Source organism: Manacus vitellinus, unplaced genomic scaffold (genome assembly GCF_001715985.3).
Source record: "Manacus vitellinus isolate BGI_N305 unplaced genomic scaffold, ASM171598v3 scaffold_22_pilon, whole genome shotgun sequence".
Classification (NCBI taxonomy): domain Eukaryota; kingdom Metazoa; phylum Chordata; class Aves; order Passeriformes; family Pipridae; genus Manacus; species Manacus vitellinus.
The window spans coordinates 2,976,329-2,996,361 of record NW_021939632.1 but is presented as its reverse complement, the minus strand read 5'-3'; the positions used below and the strand labels follow the sequence as shown (position 1 = coordinate 2,996,361).

General features: G+C 47.8%; 1 protein-coding gene across 1 annotated transcript in view; it reads right to left on the bottom strand.

Moving 5' to 3' along the window:
- Positions 1-2,673: 2,673 nt before the first annotated feature.
- Positions 2,674-20,033, bottom strand: part of ITGB5 (integrin subunit beta 5) — a 54,909-nt gene continuing 37,549 nt past the window's right edge. The window contains exons 10-14 of the mRNA XM_018072694.2: positions 9,812-10,034; positions 9,014-9,117; positions 5,677-5,793; positions 4,344-4,510; positions 2,674-3,785 (exon numbers count right to left, since the gene is read on the bottom strand). Of these exons, the coding sequence (XP_017928183.1) occupies positions 3,690-3,785; positions 4,344-4,510; positions 5,677-5,793; positions 9,014-9,117; positions 9,812-10,034 (707 nt within the window). The 3' untranslated portion in view covers positions 2,674-3,689. The remainder of the gene's footprint in view (positions 3,786-4,343; positions 4,511-5,676; positions 5,794-9,013; positions 9,118-9,811; positions 10,035-20,033) is intronic.

Sequence of the window (20,033 nt, the reverse complement as noted above, 5' to 3'; positions counted from 1 at the left end):
CAGGCTTGGTGAGCCTGGGTTGTGTCAGCTGAATGGAGAGGTTTCTGACAGGCTCTGTCCAATGAACACCAGCATAAACTAGAGGGCATGAATAAAGGATGAAATAAACTGCTGGGTCTCTGCTGTATTGTTTTAACTTTTGGCAGTCTGGCACTAAAGAGGAGGCAGAAGAACAACAGTCAATTCCAGTTTGGCATGTACTCAGTTATGGAGATGATAAAAGGGCCAGGAGATGCTACTGGGCTGCAGATGTAGTGAGTTACCTCACCTTGGTATTTCCTGTCTCGCATCTTAGTGATTCCCTTCTCAATACAGTAGCTCCTTCGCTTTCCGCGTGGCTGGAGAAATCCAAGGTTAACAGGTGCAAGAGTGTGCAGAATTCATCTTCCAGAGCTCATGCTCTGCCTTGAGCTATTGAGCACCTTAGTCCACCATAAAGGGCAAGAGGATGCAGGAGGGCATGTCTCACTCAGGCTTGTGTAACAGTGAAGGGGTTACACTGCATCTCCACAATTAACAAAGTAATGCTGCCATTGGCCTTGACTTTTCCCAAGGAATGGTGTTCTCTCCTCCCCCAGAAACACCAGCAGCGCAGGGAAAAGGCATTGTGAGCCCCAGGCCTGGTGGCCCTGCAGCAGCAGACTCCAGCTGTGGCTGGGGAAACAGGAGGAGCTGATGTTGCAATGGCATCCGGATTCCAGCTTGGCTAGACAAGCACTGACATTCTTCCATCACATTTGACCCACTGATGCGTTTTGCTGGAGTTTTCATTATGGAATGCTAGCTGTGGTCAGGCTGTGTGTATTTACAGACACAAATAAACTGCTGCTGACTAAAATACACCATTCTCATGACTGTGCTTGGCACTACACTTGCAGGGGTAAAGGCAGATCTGCTTACACCATCATGCAAAGCCTTAGCATCACTTCCTTCTAATTTTTCAGATGTAACCTTGTGGATAAGCTAAATTTGGTGGGGACGGATGGGGGCTGCTCTGCACTATCCACTGCAGTGCCACAGGCAGCAGGATGCTCTTCACTGACAGCACCAACTATTCCCTTCTTTTTCTATACTGGCTTGGGAGCCTGGCCTGTGGCATCCCTCCCTTGCTTACTTGCTCCCACATTGTTCCCTGCCCACTCTGCAGACCAGTCTGCTTTACAGCGGAGCATCCTTGTGCAGGGGAAGGAGGGCACTTGCAGTCCCATCCCCAAGCCTTTTCTCTGCTCTTTTCCACTCTCCCTGCCCAAACCACCCCTTAGCAATGAGTCAAATCTTGGCTCCCGACAACTGCCTGGATTGCGCAGTGTCTCGATACTAACCCAGTGTTGGGGGAAATGCCACAGCACAAAGGTAATCTGCTAGGGTGCAAGGGAAAGGGTGGCAGGGGGGCACTGCCCATGCCTTTCCTTTCAGAGTGCAAAGGGGTGGATTTATTTTTAAATTGCTTGGTCCCTTATAAGTTGATTGCAGCAAAACTGTATTCACAGTGTTTGCTGCTTTGGGTAGCAAAGCTGGTTTAAAGCATTCCTGTCCTTCCTTTCTCTCCACTTTTCTTCCTGCTCCCCCCTTCCCTGCCTGGGGCAGTATGGCTTGTGTGAGGCAGTCACATGAACCATGCTAAAACTTGCTCTGTCTATTCATGATGACTATTTTTTGGCTGTTTCCTATTTTTAGTTTTGTAATAGTGATGAAATCTGTCTTGCCAGCCTGGCACTAGGCAGTGGGTTAGTCACAAAATCCAAATGCTCCTTCCCATTGTGGCAGCATTAGTCCCAGGTACACAATGGGACAATGTCTCAGCCTGCAAACTTAAGCCTAGACCTCAATATTGTGTAGGAAACATGGAGCTCTGAATAGCTGCTCCTATGCAGTGCTCAGGCCTGTCCTGATGCTTGTGCTGTTGTGGAGAGGAGGCAGGACAGCTCCCAGCCCACCCACAGTGGGTGGCAAAAAGCCAAAGGCAAAGGCACCACCAGCATCTAACCAAAGCCTGCCCTTGCACCCTCCACCCACTGTTGGGGTAGATTTAGTGGAATCAAGTGGGAAGACAGGGTACAGACTTCATTTGCTTGAGGTTTTGGATTTTTTACCCTACCTGATCAGTGCCGATGCTGCCAATGTGCCACTTGCTGCCCTCCTCAAAATCCCCATTCCAAGATATTTCTAGTCTGGTCTGCTGCATTTCTTCAGTGCTGCTAATAGGAGGAGGGGGAACCATAAAATTCTTGAAGGAGAGCTGTTCATACTGAACAAATAAGAGCTTCTGTTTATAGAGGCAAAAACACATTAAAAAAAAAATCCGGAAGGATGGGCCCGTGGCCCTTTTCCAATGAGAAGAGCAAGTCAAAACAATGAACACCATTTGTTTTTGCTTTTCCCTGGCAAGCTTCCTTCAGCTGACTATTGCATGATCTGCTCAGGGTGAAGAGCCAAAAAAAAAGAAATTTAAAAAAAAGAAGGAAAAAAACCCCAGGCAGTAGCAATTGCTCCAGCTTTTTCCTCCTGTGTCGGCTCCAGCCCCGCTGCTGTCTGTGTGGGTTTAAAGCTGCAGCTGTCAGCATGGTAACCCAAGCCCCAACTCCAGAGGAAAACACATGGGACTGGGGGAACGGTTTGGGTGGGGGAAAGGTTTGGGTGGGGGAAAAGAAACCGAAAAAACAAAGCGAAATGTATGCTGTAAAGCAAAAACACTGTGTTTTATTCAGCTCCCTTTCCAACCAAAAGCTCAGGGCTCCCTTGCTTTTCCAGCTGGGCTCCACTGGACCCCACAGCAATAGTCTTCTGGTAAAAAGTCTGAGGTCTGGATGAGCTGCTGTGTGCTCCCAGTTGCCCTCCTGCAGGCACCCAGGCCGGATGCCTGCTTGCACACTCCAAGGGATGGGTGTTTAATTTAGTTTCCTCAGCCTAAACTCCCATTTCCCTTGAGCTCCCACCAGTTTCCCATCTGTTTAACACCACCAGCTCAGAGAAGGAGCTCCTTGAAGCACTCCCCGCCCTGGGTCAACACCAGGGTATTAAATCAACATAACTTCTGCAGCAGTCCCTGCGACTCCACCTCCTATTTTTATAGCTATGCTTTGACTGATAAGGCTCTACTAATAAATCAATCAGGCAGTACCACTCCTGCTTGCAGTAGCAAGCCCCATTTTTCGTGGGGGGCTCAGCAAGGAAACAATGAACTCTCCTCACAGCCATCAAATATGCACAATAGTTTTATTTTGTTTTTTATATAAAAAAATCCTAAAAACTGCAGAACATTTGTATCCTAATTTCTTACACAAATTCTTCCAACACCTTCCTCTTTTTAAGCTAATTCCCCCCTAAGAACTTGTGATGGCGTGGGTTCCCGTGATTTTTGATCTAGTCACCCTTTCTAACGGGATATGTCTAAAGCTGCAACATGGCACCTGGTTGACTTAGTTGGCAGGTTTAATAAATCCAGAAAGCTGGGGTATGGAGTCACACACGGCTCAGAGTCCATCAGCACAGGCAGGGAGCCTGCCTCCACGTCCATGCCTCCAGAATGAACCAGACCTTTCTCCTTACTGTGCAAATAACAGGCTTTGGTCATCGACCAGTCCTGTCGTAAGGGATTCTCATACCTGAAGAGGATCCCATCTTCAAGTGGGGAAGCAGCACGTACAGTCAAGCAATTGTCCACAGCAGTGCCAGGCACTCAGACCTCATCAGTCAACTGTACCGTTGTAAGACTTATTGAGCTTGTTGAAGGTGAACTCTACGTTATGTGTGGAAATTGGCTTTCGGTAGAGAGGGTTGGATGCCTTCGGAGAAAGGAGCAAAGAGAACAAGGGTGAGGAACAAAGTCTGTGTCATGGTGAAAATGTGTCAATTAGTTTGGAGATAGCACTATGTTTAGCTTTGAGTGAATTGAGCATTAAGATCCAAACTGCAGTGTTGTTTATCCAGAGATGGTCCATCAGACACACCTTCCATCCTGCCTGCAGGCAGAGGCGATGCCCTCAAATGCTGATCAACCCCACCCAAAGCTTCCCAGAAGGACCCCCTTGGAGACCTGACCAATCTGGCTGCCACCACAGTTGGGGTGTGGTCCTCTCTCCCCTACCCCCTTCAGCCTCAAGCTCTACTGGGAAATAGATGATGAAAGCAAGGGCTGGGTATAATTTTGCAGAGCGTTTGTAACTTGCCAAGGGGAAGGCAGTGCGACATGCTGGACCCTGAAGTGTGCTGCAAGGCACTGCAGGGCATGGCACCTATATCCCTTGTTCCTGCCACCCTTCTCCATCACTGCAGAGCTGTTTGCTGCCAGCACATCCCAACAGCACCCCCATACACCAGCAGCACCCCTGCCCCAGGCTCACCATTTCATATCTGGCCCGGGAGCGTTCGCTCTGGAATCGGTCGAACTCCCGTCTGTCGTGAATAGTGACGAGCAGCTTCCAGAGTGCCAGCAAGATGATGCCAATCAGCACCACACTGCCAATCACTGCCAGCACGATCGTCACAGCGCTGGGGGCTGAGCTGCAGGCTGGTCATGAGGGAGAAAAGGTAATTAGCTCCAGTGTGAGTGTAGCCTGTATCTGGGTCCTGGAACATAATAATCTGGACTGCAGCCACTATGCGAGTGAACTCAGGGCAGCACTAGCAGCAGTGACTAAATTAAAAAAAGCAACAATCCCCTCTGAAATCAAAGTGTTTTGTTTGTTTGTTTTTTATTATTAAATAAATGCCTTGCTAGAGGCAGGTCAAAGGGACAGCTCTCATGCATGTCACCAGAGCTGGGATGTCACGTAGCGCTCCAGGGGAAGAGTAGGGCTGCAGTGCCACTGTCCAACAGTGACGCAGGGTTTTAATGCCAGGTGACCCATGTGGGACGCAGAGCATTAAGGTGCCTCTGGCAAAAGCCAGCTCAGCCTTTGGCCCACAGGGACACAGGTGATCTCTAAGGACTTTAAGTAAGTACATTAACTGTCAGCTAATCAACTAGTCTTTCAATTAAGTGCAAGCTGCAGCACAAATTAAATAAAACATAAGGAATCTCAGTCTTTCCCATATTGGCCTGTGTCTCAGAGGACCAGAGCAGATCACAAGAAGCTACTGCTGGATGCTTGCCAGCTTGTCCTAAAACCCCATGAGGAGTTTTCTTTGAGCAACTGCATTGCATGTGATTAAAATAATGCTGGGAAGCACAGCTGTCTGTGCAGTCTGGGGAAGGGAGCAGGGACACATAGCCCTTACACTGCCTGGATAGGAGCTAGCTCTTAGGCAATGTAGAAATCCTTAGTTGGTACAGGGATTTCCTAATATCCTGACTTAACCAGCAGCACCATGTGTCCCCTTCTGATGTTTTTGTTCCTGGGGGCTGTATCCCCAAATCAGGCATGCTTTTTGCTACTTAAATAGGCTCTATTTATTTTAATTCAGTATCCTAAGTTGGCAGAAAACCCTTCAACCATTTGCTAGCAATGCTGGCAGCTCAGGTGCATGTTTTACTTGGAGTCCTTTTTTGACTAAGTTGGGAGCATTTGTAGTTGGGTTTCAGCACTATAAAACACTTCAGTTTAAATCATCCCAGTTTATCTGCTCACACACACAGCCAGTGAAACCAGCCTTGCTGCAACTCGCTGGGCTGCAGCCCATCACCTCTCCTAAGGCAGCCTCTGCTGTTAAAAAGGAAACCAAAGGAGGGCCAACCTGGCTCTTTGAGGACGGTGAGGTTGGATTTCCCACTGGGAAGCTCCAAGTAGGTGAACTTCATGACGCAGTTGTTCACCGGGTAGGCGCAGAGGATCGCGCTCGGGTCATCCGTTTCTGGAACAAGATGCAGTCACAGAATTTTATTTGGGGAGCAGGCCTGGAAAGCAGCACACTTTGATCACGACTCATGCAAATTGTAACTGAGCAGTGTCCAGATTTACTGCTTGAAAAAATGTGGCACTTGGCAAATGTCCCATGGCAAACAGACTCACACACACACGCACACACACACACTTTTCCTTCACACAAGTCTGCTTTGGCAATAAATGCTGTTTTCTTCTTAATTTGCTAAATTTCTTGAAGAGTGGAAGGTGAAAACAAGGGGCACAGACTCAGATGGGGCCAGCAGCAGCAGCCCATGGCCAGCTCATGCTCTTCCAGCTGTGCTGAGTGGCTCCAGCTCCGGAAATGGCTGAGAAGTTTGTTTTTAAAGAGTGAGATAGAAGAGGAAAATGTGAAAAGGGAGGAGAGGGGGAGGAAGGGAGGGGGAAGGGAGGAGTTGGTTGGAAAGATGATGTGTAGATGGGTCACAAGAAATGAGAGGACTTTCATATAGGTACTGTATGTGTGTTTGCCTGCCTAACATACCACCAGGCAGAGCCTGTTGCTGCTCTGGTCAGTCGAAGATGCTCCCTGAGGAAGGCTGCTTCACAGAAGCAATTTAAGATTCAGCAAAGCCATCACCTGAGGTTTGCAGCTCTATCTTCAGGTGTGATTTCAGTAAAGCCACTGCTCTGCGTGGCCACAGCTTGTCAGGTGTCCCCATTGCAGGGACAGTGACTGGAGGGAGATGGGGCAGCATCTCGGGCCATGAGAGGTAGCTCTGCTGAGCACATCTCTGCAGGCCTGCATGGGCTGAGCGTGTCAAAGGAGAGGAAGGGATTTAGGGACCCAGTGCTATGGGCTGGCAAAGACATGACCTTGCCTTAGGCACCTGGAAAATGCTTCCCACAGCTCTCTTCCTCACTCCTATCTGTGCCTGTCTGTCACGCTGAAAAATGATCGCATTAATGACCACTGCTACTCCAGCCCCTTAGCTTTCTCCTGTCTGTTTGTTTTTCCTTTCAGTGCCTTTGACCTGCATACAGTTTAAAGATTAATACCCTACATTTCAACAGCTGAGCCCAGATGCAGCTGCCCCTCTGGTGAGTTGCGACGAGTTCCTGGTGTGGACAAACCTCAGCTGTTCCTACCCTGGGACACAAAAACCTGCTCTACCTACACAGTGGTAGCAAAGGCAGGGCTGGAGAAGTGCTGATTGTTACAAAGTAAAGTACTAATTAGATTAATATAGATAAAACTTCCATGTTTCTTGACTAACACCCTTCTCAGTTGAGCAGCAAACCTTAGTTCCTCCTAGCTGCTTTCACTCCGATCCTTGCACTGCTATTCTGCTAAAAGAGACAGGGATTAAAGTCTCAATAGTAATTATCTCTGTTGGTCTTCACTAGGTTTCAGAGATCACATGTCCACTTGGAGAGGTGTGAGGGCCCCACTGAGTTTTCAGGTCCACTGATGTGTGCTGTTGCCAGGTTCAGCTCATGCTCCTCTTGTGTTTAAACTTCCTCTCTGGAACCACTAGGAATGCAAATGAGATACTGCAGAAGTGAAGGAGATCCTGCAGAGTCCAAAGCAAGTCATACAAGCCTCCCACAAGGCAGCATTCTGGCTTATGAGTCCAATGATTGATGCCTCTGCCATACAAAGCTTTGAAGAACTGGCTGCTTCATACTCAGAGTCAAAAGGCACTTGAGATGCTCCAGGGTGTGCTCATTGCAATTTGATATTTAAGGAAGTCCCATCCTCCTCTGCCAGGGTACTGCAGATCTATGTATTGTGTGACAAATATCAGCATTTAGCCTCTCAGCAGGGACTTATAATACATGCTGAATAATACAGAAGTGCTTGAAAACCAGGATTTGGCAAAGTCCGCCTGTAAGGAAGTCCATAGTACCCAAGAGCTTTCTTGAGGAATATTTTGCTTTATCTCTTCCTCTAGCAGCCCAGATCTCCAAGCACCACGTGCAATCCAACTGTAATAGTTCAACAAAAGCATAAGCATAATTCCCCAAAATGTCTTAAAATAGAAATTTGGCTGTGTTTTTCCCTGAAAGCCATGCAGGGAGTTTGCAAACCATAGCCCAGCCTCACCTTCCAGGGCACAGTCAGCACAAAAGCTGGCTTTGGTGTGGTACAATAACCAGGCAGGAGGGATGAGCTTTAACTCCCAGTATTTGCTGGCTCCTAAGAAACACGGGCCAGCCAGGCACCAGTGTGGTGGGGGGAAACAGTTTTCCCCCTGAAGTTCTAAAATGGTAAATCCATGACAACCAGAAAGAAGCTTTGTGTAGTTTGGACTTCCACACCTCTCACAGTGCGCAGGTGTAGGTGCCCTCCTGGCTGAACTGCAGGGAGAATGGAGAGAACAAGAGCAGGTGTCCCAAACAGAATGGTAGGAAACCTCACTGGTCATAATTTAAAAGCTAGAAACTGGATGTAAGAGGAAAATGGGAAAAACATCACCTGCAGGCAACTCAGGGGAAAAGGAGTGAAAAGGCGAGCAAGGTAGGGCACTCCTACCTCTATAAAGTATGGGAAGAGAAGGAAATGTCAGATGCAGACAGTAATCTATCCCTGATTGATCTACAACCCTCTCTCCAAGGCGTATGGCTAAGGACAAGGTCAGGATTGTGATTAACGCTGTCACAAGTTTGGATCGCCTCTACTCCTCCCAATAGCAACCAGGACTCCCAGAATGGATCTTGAAAAGAAGGGGGAGAAAGTAATCTGCTGAGATGCACACGTAGGGTGACCTCTAGAAGAGGGCACAAAGGGCAAGAGAGGACCTTGCCAGGGTGGCTTGTAGCAGTCAGGTCTCCCAAAGCAGAACTCGTTTCCAAAACAGCTTTGCTTTTCCTTACAAGCTCACTTCTTCCAAGATGAATTCCTTTTGTACTCTCTCATGGTTCATCTCTTCTTCCGTCTCATCTGACCTCATTCCACTCCCTTTGCTCCTTGCACTGGTGGTAGTGGTTAGATGTGGTAAGATGTTATTTAAGATCAAAGAGTTTTTTACTTCATTATAGATTATAGCCCAGAGAGAGTGCAACACATACCACGTATACATATATACATACTACCTGCACATATACATTTCTAAATACTAGGTATTCCCTGAGGGTTTCTTTACAGATGTGTCTTGGTCTGGTTAAGAGGAGCTCAATGCCACAGTCACTGGCTCCCACTGCCTGCAGTCCTGCTGCTGCCAACTTACCGAGAACATCCACAGTGGTGATGATCTCGTCCTTGCAGTGCTTTTGGCAGGTTTGGTTATCAGCCAGTCTTCCTGAGTTAAACAGCTTGCATTCAATGCAGTCCCTGCAGGAACACACATAGAGGGGAAGATTAAGCACCCACAAGAAACTGTATGAACACAGAGATTCAGCCCTTGGAAAGGGACTCCCTGAGTGCTGGTCTTGAGGCTGCACATCTGAACCACAAGGAAAGAGCAACTTCAGGGCCAAGCATCTCCATCTCAAGGATGGATTTATTCTAGAGGTGGATTCAATTAAGGTGTAAAACAACTGGGAGGTTTGGGGTATTTTTGCCCTTTGGATGTCTGGAGCTGCATGTCAGCTACTGCAAAATCCTGCCTGAGATCAAGGCAGGCAGCACTGCTCTGTACTAGCCTGAGGCTGATGCCCAGGCCACCTCAATTGCTGTGAGGCCCCATCCTCCCCTCCTCTGCAGCTCACAGCTCTCTGGACCCAGACGTTTGCAGCTCAGAGTGCAGCAAAACTGTAGTTGCCAACCTTTCCCGAAGAGTGGGACAGCACTGGAAATGAATAGGGACATGAACCTCTGTGAGGACTGGAGCAGCAACACTTGTTGCTGCTCTACCTGGGATACTTTCAGGTTGCTTGGCATGGGCTCCTAGCAGTAAAAGGCTTACCTGGGCGGATCTCCCCTGTTTAACAAAACAGGAGTAATTCCTTAGCTGAAAATCATCCCAGGATACAAAGAGCTGCCCTTCCCACCCACAGGAAGACCCTCCTGAAATGCCCGTGAGTACCTTTTAGTGCTACAGACACCTGGGCAGGTGGGACACTTCTCACATGTCTCTCCAAAAGCCCCTGGCTCGGTGCACTGACACCTCCCACAGACGCAGGAGCCCCTGCCACTGCACATCTGGCCATCACTGGAAACACAGCTGTCCATCTCGGTGGAGCAGTTGCAGTTGTCCCCGATGTAACCAGCGTGGCACTTGCACTCCCCACAGTGACACTCTCCATGACCTGAAAGCAAGAGCAGGGGAGAGGCATCAGCAGCATTCGGGGCCAGCAATCGGTGCTGTGCCCAGCAGGAAGAGTTGCCAGAGAGACCTTATTTGGCAGAGCAACAAACAGATGGTGAAGGGAAACACCTAGATATCAAATTAATATCTACATTTAGCAGCAAAAAATACCTAGTCACTGATCTCCCAGCTTCCCTCTACAGTTACTCAAGACAAATGGGCACCTCTCCCTTCCTACTTTTGTATGAATTAATCTCTTCTTTCTCTGTCTACATCAAAAGATATGAAGATGGAAATGGAGTAGTGCTTCCTTGCTGGTTTTGAACACAGAGTTTAGCAGCAAAAAGCCTAGCAGGTTGCCCACTTCATAAAGTCTTTCCTACCCTTCTTTCCTAACAGTTTTACTTAAGAAGTTCTCACAAAAACCTTGAAAAAAAAATTAAATCAACAAGCAGTGTCTTCTGTGTCCAAATAGGATCTTTGTGTCCCAGCCAGAAACATGAAGGTTGCTGGGACCAGCTGAACCCCCTCAGGGAGTAGCTCAGGGCTTCTCACAGCACAGATGGATGAAGAAACCGAGTGAAGGCACTCTACTGAAACATCCCCTTGCAGCTACGGGGTTTAGCAATGGGCTGAGAAAGTCAATAGGCTCCAAGGCTTTCAGTGACAGTAAGAGCAGTGGCTGGCTGCCGAGCAGCTGCTTTCAGAGAGGCATCCATCAGCTTGCTGGAGAGGCTGCTTGAAATCCTCCTTGGTCAGTCCCTAGGAGAAGGGATGCCTTTGAAGGCACAGTTCATAGAGTTGAAGGGTCTGTATATGAGGCTCATCAGCAACCTCATTACAGCTCAGCTTTCCCACTGGAAACAGCCTGAAGCACCCCAGACATGATAAATTATATACACACTCCTTTCATCGACACAAAACCACTGATCTCCCTGCCTCTCTCATCGCGCCAAGATTATGAGAGAGGCTGTGGACTGTCAAGCTATATCCCTTGCCAAAAGTCACAGGAGCACCTTCTGTTTTACTAGGCATTTCATATGTCCCAGAACATCACAAGTTGCCTTCCTACAGCCTCTTTTGCACTCCCACCATTTGCTTTGGATCCAGCCTGAAAATTCAAACATTACCAGACAGAGGAGATTATGTTTACAAGATCTCTAGAGGTGATCTACTTCCCTGCCTACATCTGATGGAGATTAAAATCCCTTGCTCTGTTTGCCTTCACGGCAACAGCCTTACCCTTTCCCCAGACACAGATGTACAGGCAGGTTTGGTTTGCCCCCTCCCTACAAAGCTTTGGGTTTGAGCCCATGGGCACAGCTATGTCCACAACTGCTGCTGTTCAGGGTACAGCTGCAGGACTGGGACCCTCGCGACCTCCACTTCACAGGCAAACCAAATGGGGTGTCTGGCTCTCATTCACAATTAATTCAGGCAATTGGTCTCATATACAGCAGGTTTGGTGCCTCCATGGCAATGCATGTGTCCAAATTAGCTATAAATCATGGTTTTCTTAAATGGGCACTATTTCAAAGAATCCAAAGCAACTGGCATTGGGAATTCATGTACATGGCATATTGTAAATGCGTTCGGGCTTGAATTTGAGCTGTGAAGGACAAGAGAAGCAAGCCAATGGCATTCATATTGCCCCACAGTCCTGACCTGGGTGGGAGCTACTGGACAGAGGGGCAGAGCCCCTGTATCGTCAGCCTTAGCTCAGTTCTCCTAGGACACCACAGAACCCAGCACAAGATGTGAATGCATTGGTAATCCGTCTCTGGACCATAAAATGATTCAGTTTTTAAAGGCATCAGTGCCAGGCCATAGAAGGCTAGAGAGACTGCACATCCCTTCCAGCCCCTGGCAGGCTGGAGATGGAGCCTGGAATGACTGTTGGATGGGAAACGGCCATTTCCAAATAATGCATCCTATTAAACCACTGTGATCGGAAAACTTAAGAAACAGCATCTTAAAGGAAGTGGTTTTGTTTATTGAAGGGGATGAAGAAAAAGCTGTTTTGTATGAGGGTGACTAAGCATGGGGTGTGACCTTAAAATTTAGAAACATGTTGACATGTGTTTCCTGCCTTGGCCACACTGGCTCACTATGCAAGAAATCACTGGCTGAAGCTCACCATGGCAAATATGCCAAGAGTGGGAATTTTCCATCTTGACCTGTAATGGCAAAGATGTTACAATCTTCTCTGCCTACATCAGTTTGAAAGAGTGGCCACTCCTGCAAGCACCATGAGCTCCATTTCTGGTGCCATTCATCTCCCACACAGCCTGAAACTCAGTGAGTGGGAAACATTTATTTCTCATATGGACACAACAAGAGTCAGCCCACTTCCCAATGTCCGGCTGGAGCACTGGAGATGGGAATCCACTCTGTCCTCTTTCTGAGAACGCAATCTGAGAGGAGTCTCGAGGTAATGTGGCACTGAGTCTTACGGTGATGATGAGTCAGAGCTGAGGTTTGCAGAGTCCTACCCAGTACTCACATTTTGCAGGAAAATGTGCTGCACATTTCCAGTCACACACAGTGCTGATGTGGTTAAGCAGTCTCTGTGCCATCTAAGATCATGTCTGCAGGAAGCCTTACACCACCATGGCCAGGAAAAACCTCTGCTTTACTTCCCAGTTTCATTTCCAAGATGACAATCCGTTTTCAAGAAGGGTGTGTTTCAAGACACCTCTGCACCGGCAGCAGTCTCGTGGTGCAGGACATCACACTGGACTTTAACCCCCTTCAACTTTGAGATTGCACATTCTCTATTAAAGCCGGTTTGTGAAGCCAAAATACATTCATTATGTTCCTCAAACATAACAAGAGATATTTTCTTCTGTTCCCACCCTTGAAATGAGACAAGCTTAGAAGTTTAAAAGACGGGAAATTAAATGTTCCCTTTGAATTTGATAACATACTTTCCAGGCAGCTCTTTTTAGGGGGCTAACACAGAACACATATCAGGGAGGCTGCAGAAGCATGCTGGGAGGGTGTAGCAGAGGAAAGCAATGCTTTTGTCGGGGAAAAGCAGTCCCCACACTAAGTTTGACTACTCTGGGATCCATCAGGGCAGGAGCCATGGGGTGCATTGCTCCTCGGAGGCATCCTCTTCCCTGAGAGGCCACCAAGGTGGACTGAGACCCACAGCCCAGCCGGTGCTTCCCTCTCTCTCTCTGCCCTGAAACACATCCCCATCCCACTGCTGTGCCCCGGTTGGGCTGCACCTCTCACTGTCACTCAGGCCAGCTTTTGGCAGGACATCCAACCATCCTCATTTCACCCCAGCTGCCTCTGCCTTCCCCCATCAGCTGCTCACCAGGATGACAGCTATAGGCCAAATCCTCCCTGCCCTCACTCTGGCACCACAAAAACCCGGGCTGGCATTCCCACACCACCGCTGTGTCTTGCTCTGGTCCCAAAGCAGGATCATTGTCAAACTGGGATAGCAGCTTCTGGCAGAAGCTTCCAGCCTCTAACCCTGATTGCATCCCAGGCTTCCTGAGAGCAGGCTGTGACCCTGCTGAGCAGGACAGCCTGTCTGCCCTCCATGATAACTGTCCGCCTTTTAGGAATTGTACCAAGAGGTCTGAAACTCAATGCACTAAAAGCTCTCTCACTAGGGATTTTGATAGAATAGAATGTGGTTTTCCTAAAGCTTCCTACTTCTGGGGACCACAAAGTTATGCAAAAATACCAGTTTTCTTTTGAAAGAAAAAACATCATCCCAGTTTTTACGGAGAGGGCAAAAATGTTTGAAAACAAGCCCCCTTCAACACTTTTTTTTCAAACCTTCTAGAAAATTAAACCAATGTGCCTACCACACAACAAAAAGAAATCCTCATGATTTTTAAGCCAGTTTCTTGGTTTCTGAGCACTTGGGAGGGGAAAGATCATACTGTATTTTCTTCCCATTTAATCAAGCCACTTATTTTTTTTGCCTCTGTGCTCACACACAGACTTTGGGTCAGGAACTCCAAAGGGCTGTGCTGTTGTCATTTTTGGTTACTTGAACAACTAGTTTGAAATAGGAAAAGCCCCAAAGGAAAAACAATTAAGAGAAATAAGTTATGGCAAACGATTTCCAGATTCCCCGGTGCCATCCCTTTAAGAAGCCCTGGCTGCTGTGCCCAGCACCTTGAGAGTCCCAATGCAGAAGACAACATTTGTACTTCTGAGGGGTGGATTCATCAAAAACATCTGCTTATGAGAGAAGAAGTCAAACCCTATTGATGCAGAGCAGCTTGAGCATCAGTTTTGTACCAGATCAGCCAATCTCTCAGCAGAAGTGCTCAAAATTTGTGGGAGAGGTTCTATGAACAGCCCATTTTGAGTGGGAGGAAGAAGGGCAGCAGAAGAGGCTTTGGACACTTGGAAAACACAGACCTTTCCATTTGGGAAAGGGCTATGGTAAGACACAGTGCCTGCTTAGGCAAATAAATCATCCTACTAATCTCTTTCCATGACTCAAAGTAGCCAGCACTGCACATCAAGAGGCCAGGCAAAGCAAGGTGAGGCAGCCTGCCCATGGCACAGCTCAGGTCCATGGCTCTGCCAGATGGTCAGCACCACTAGGGAGTCGGGAGAGCTCAGGAAATTTTAGACAGTGAGGATGGGTTTAGGATCCATTCCCTGGGTCATGACAGTCTGGCAGTGGAATCAAGGGTGGCAGGTTGGCCAGAGCATCCCCAATCCCCGGAGCCTGCTGAGCATAACAACCTCCTTGTGAAAGCCAGGCTACTATGTAAACACAGACAGACAAATGTCAAGGGACCAAGGTTTCTGTGTAATCTGAAATTCATCCTCTGACTGCCTCCATTCACACCAGAAGAGAGCCTGCCCACACATTTATCCACAACGCAGTACTGCAGCAACAAAACAAACACTAAGAGGTCAGCAATAAGTAAATACTGTTTTTCTGAATGTTATTTACACCAGACACCATGGATCTGTGCATCTTTCAGTTGCAATGGATATTTATATCCTGAAGCATATGGGTTTGACCAAGAACTGCCAAGGCTTTAAATAAGCCTTTATTTCAATCCCAGTGCTGGTTGAGCTCACCAGTCATCAAAAATAGCATCGGAGATGCAGACTAATGAAACCAAAGGTTAAAGAATAAATACAGGCTTGAGCTGCTAATTTAGCCATGGGTACCAGAAGCCCCATCACCAGCTCGACATTACTGACAGCAATCACGGTGCAGCACTGCCATTGCAAAAAAAAAAAAAAACCAGTTCAGTATGCTGATTTCTCATTCACTTGGGAATTTCTGGGTTAAATCAGAACTGGACAGGGAAGACAAGGTTTTGGAAACTGCTGTCTCATGAAGGCAGCTGAAAGCAATCCGAGGCAGGCGGATTTCCTGTGGCAGCCCTGGCCAGCCTTTCCTCATTTTCCTTCTCTCTGCTGCAGAAGCAGAGGTGAAATGCAACCACAAGATATGGCTGATGATCCACCAGAAAGCCAAAATGGGCAGAAAGGACTCATTTCCTGAAAGAGATCTAAAGCTGCATTTCTTAAAATAAAGCCTTCCTTTTTTTTTTTCTTCAAGTAAACTCAGCACTTCACAAATCTCTTGACTTCTGCTTACGTTAGTGCCTCAGCCAAGCCTGCCACACGTGGCCTTTTGGATGGAGACCCAGAGCTGGGAATTGGAGCTTTTAGGTCCTGCTGCCAACTCTGCTACCAATGCAGGGAAAGATATGGGGCAAAGGCTGCAGTCAGATCCTCCCAGAGACACAAGCACTTCATCCTGACGGGGGACAATTGGGATGGGTGTTTCCTTTGAGCCATAGGCCCAAATACCATCCCAACACATTGGGCACATGCTCATCCTTGACTTTGTCACCCCTTAAATAGCTGACATAGAAGGCACTGCAGGAACTGCTAACAATTCACATAATTCCTCAAGCCGGATCAGAAGATGGGGGTGTGTGGGAATCCTCCGGGGTTTTCCCCCTCCTGTGTTTCCCTCCAAACTCCTCACTCAAGAAGTGCCACTGTCCTTTCCTATCGACCTTGATCTCTTCACATGCAGGTGTTTATTGGGTCTACCATGGGACGCACCAACACCTCTCCCACAGCAGCGCTCCTCTCTCCAGCCAGCTCTCCAGCCCCCCTAACAGATGAGACTTGCTCACAGATGAAACCCCTCTGGATGCAACTCTCTCCATTTGTTTCCTTTCTCCCCAAAAAGTCTGATAAATAAAGGTGCTTGACAAGAAAAGCATTTTCCACTTGGCTCTCCCAACCCTGCCCAGATACCACCAACACCCCTGGGTCCAGAAACAGGAACTTCTCCACCACTTACATACTTCTTCGCCCATCTCTGCCCAGGTCTGCCTATAGAACTCTGCACTTAGCCTTCAGCTTTAGTCACTGTGAAGGCTCTGGAAGATTTAGAAACATCAGGGGACACATGGTAACCATGCACTTCACTGAAAGGCAGACAAAGGTCTTGAGAAAACCTATAGCTCTGCAACCCTTCCACTGAGGTATGGTGCTCCCACGAAGGACAAGCTTCATCTTCCCTGATGCCTGAGTAGACTCCTACCAGCTCCTACTGCACAAAAATCCTCCAGATATGTTCTTAAAAGAAAACCTGACTCCAAAACAAAGCTGCATGATCCCAAATCCCTGAACTTCAGAACCAAACTCTATGGTTCAGGTCCATCCTTCAAATGAAAAGCAGACTAATTCCCGTCCTGCTGAAGCCCAAGTGGGCTGAATGTCCTTTCAGCTGGACCTTGTTGAGAGGAGTGGGCTCTGGAGCAGAGAGATATTCTTCCTCTGCAAAATTCAGTGCCATGGGAGCCTTGCCCAGTTCTGTGTTTGGATGCAAACACATAATCTGTGATGCAAGTTCACCAAAGGTCTATGGTTTTGGAACGGATTTTTCCCTTCCCAAAGTACCTGGAAGAAGTTAGAATATCACTCAAAATAAGACCAAAAAAAAAGGAGAAAGAATGAACCCACAGCCTGCACTGCATTTCCCTTTCAGGTCAATTATTTAAAGCCAATTTTTTAAACCAAACTGAGCAAAATTCACAGGTTTTCATTGCATGTGAACAAGAAATGCAGACACAGAATTTCACTCACCTGCTGGTGGGAGGCTTTCATCTGCCTCTAAACTCCAAATGCAACATTCATTTCCAAATGTGCATATCTGTTAATTACTTTCATCAGATGGACCACATTCAAATGCCAAACTCAGTGAGACACTGGCCAGAAGACCATTTAAAGGGAGTTTGTTCTAACACCATCTTCTCTCTTTGGGGAGTGAGTGGGCTTTATTTTCTGAGTTCATCTTGGTGGGGTTTTTTTTTGGAGCTTTCTATGGGGCTCCTGGCTGTGGGAGGGGGCAGCTGCAGCAGGACAGGGGGTTTGGGTACCTGCATGCACCATCAGATGACACCTCCAATTGCAACCCACATGCTGTGCCACTTTAAGAGCAGAGACCCAGAGACGGGGCTCTGGCTCCCATAAAGACGTCAAAGACGTCACTTCTGTATTCTTTAATTCTGCCCGGGCATTTAATGCCTCATTAGTATTCATTAACGCTTGCAAAAGGTCCCCTCAAGGACAAGGAGAAACCACAGTGAAAAGAGGCAGGAACAGCAGCGCTCTGTGTGGGTTGGTCCTCAAGGAGCTGTTGCCAGATTTGGGAAGAACTGCAAGACTTGGACAGCAGTGAGAGCCCAGGCAGGGAGAAAGGAGGGGTAAGAAAGGGCAGCTTTGCCCTTTCGTGCCAGGAATGGAAACTCTAGTGAGCAGTACTCAATACACTGGGGAGAGAAAGTCCAACTCAGTTGCTGTTTCATTGTGAAAGACCAACACAAACCCCTGGTGTGAGCAAGGTGGGGCAGACAGGGTATGCCTGCTGCCAGGAACACCAAGGAAGGTGAGGAATAAACACAGCACTAAGCACAAACACAAATGGAAGTATCATTTGTGTTCCTGTAAGAAATCCATGTAAAGATCATAAAATATCTCAAGTTGCAAGGGACCCAGAAGGACCACAGAGTCCAACTCCTATATAATCAATATTATTTAATAGGCAACAACGTAATGCTAGTGCCTAGTGGTACAATACCTAATAGTGCATTTATTTACTGTGAAAGAAATGCAGAGGAGCATATACATTGAACACAGAGCATTCTGCTAAGAACCATCCACTGCACTGATGGGCAGCCTCTGACCTGAAACACAGCACAGGAGGTCATTAGCAGCACAATTAGAGGAGGGACCAGGCATTTTTACACTGCAGCTACAATCACTGGCCATGCTTTCACAGGTCACAGCAAGCAGATGAGGGTCACCCCGTGCTGTTTGCCCCAGCCCAGAGGCCATTTGAACTCTGGGATGTTCATCCTTTTGAACCAGCACAGAGCAGGATGGGGAGCTTCACACTCTTGGAGGGCAGCGGCGCATGACTCAGGATTAAATTGGAAAGAGAACAGAAACCAGGTTAAAGGGGAAAAAATAAATTTGGAGAAGAAGAAGAGAGAGATTGGGGAAGGATGGAAATGATACCGTAGGAGGAAGTGGTAGGGAGGTTTCAGGAGCCTCCCAAGGACTGGAGATGTAAGGAAACACATGCACTGAGTCAGCCCCATTCACATCCAAAAGGCCACTGAGATTTTGCGTGCCAAATTCCATGAAGACAAAATTTGGAACGCAAAACACCTCCCACATGGTTCTCAGCCCCTCTCTACATCAGGGCTATGAGCCACAGCTCCTGCAGATGAGCACAACCAGAACACCGTGGGACACCCTGCAGTTGATGTTCAGGAACCCTTTGCTTGCAAGGAAAAGTCAAATACTGCTACAGAAGAATGCCACTGCCAGCCAGCCACTCACACAGCTCAAGGGTGGAATCTCTCTCCACCCTTTCAAATTATCTGGGAGCCTGGGGCTGGACATCCCTGCTTCCCAGCACAGAAGGTGCCTCTCTGGTGCAGGGTACAGTGGGGCACTACAGGCTGCCCGCAGTGGGCAGGCACGTCCCGTATATGTCTTTGTCATTTCTCCTCCTCTTCACACTGTGTAAAGAGTGGAGAGTTTCTCAATGACACTCCACACTAAAGTCTGAGAGGTTTCAAGTGTTGCTCTCAGAGCTCAGTGCGGTCTGGCAAAGCATGGCCAGACCCACTCTTTCGGGAAGGCATCGTGCAAAGCAGCCTGGGATCACCTCAGGGCTCAGACACCAGCTCTTGTCACCAGGACAAGACCTAAAAGCCAACATCCCACATGTGTTGGCAGCAGCAGGCACCTCCACAGTTCCTTTCTCACCTGCAGAAATGTTTTCCAAATCACTGCTTAAGCAATCATGTGCTGTCTGCCCAAAATGTTGCAACAGCATGGCAGCCCCATGCTCTGCAGGAGGTCAAGCAGGAATGCAGGAATACCAACAGCTGATATCAGAAAAGATCTCATAAGCAGGGCGAAAACAGCACCAGTTTCAGTGGGATGAAGGTGGATTCAGTTGACTGCTCCTCCAGGTAATCTCCATCACAGTCCTCAGCCCTGCCTGCCCCTGCTGACCTGGACCTTACATGTTTTAGGCTGAACCACAGGACGGAAGTAAATGGAGCTGATCTAAACCTTCCATTTCTTTACACTAATCCATGTGATCAGAGTAAGTGCAATATGCCCAGCTTCACAGTTTAACCCCAAAAAAGGAAGAACACAACAGAGGTGCCTCATTTGATTAATTTCTTACTAAATGTTTGCAATCTATTCTTATGGGAGCCAAAATGTTTCACAGCTGGAGGGGAGATGTAAGCTGGAGAGGGGGTGCTCACCCAGGCACAGGTGGTCTGGCCTCAGTTCCTCACAGCTATGGGACACAGTAAGTGAGAGATTTATTTTTCCTTCTTATTCAGGTGGATTATTTTTGTTTTATCCACATTTGGGACAGGGCCCTTAGCTGAGCAGCTTCTGCAAGTGACAAAAGCAAAGGACAAATGGGAATGCAGCAAGAAGAAAGGTT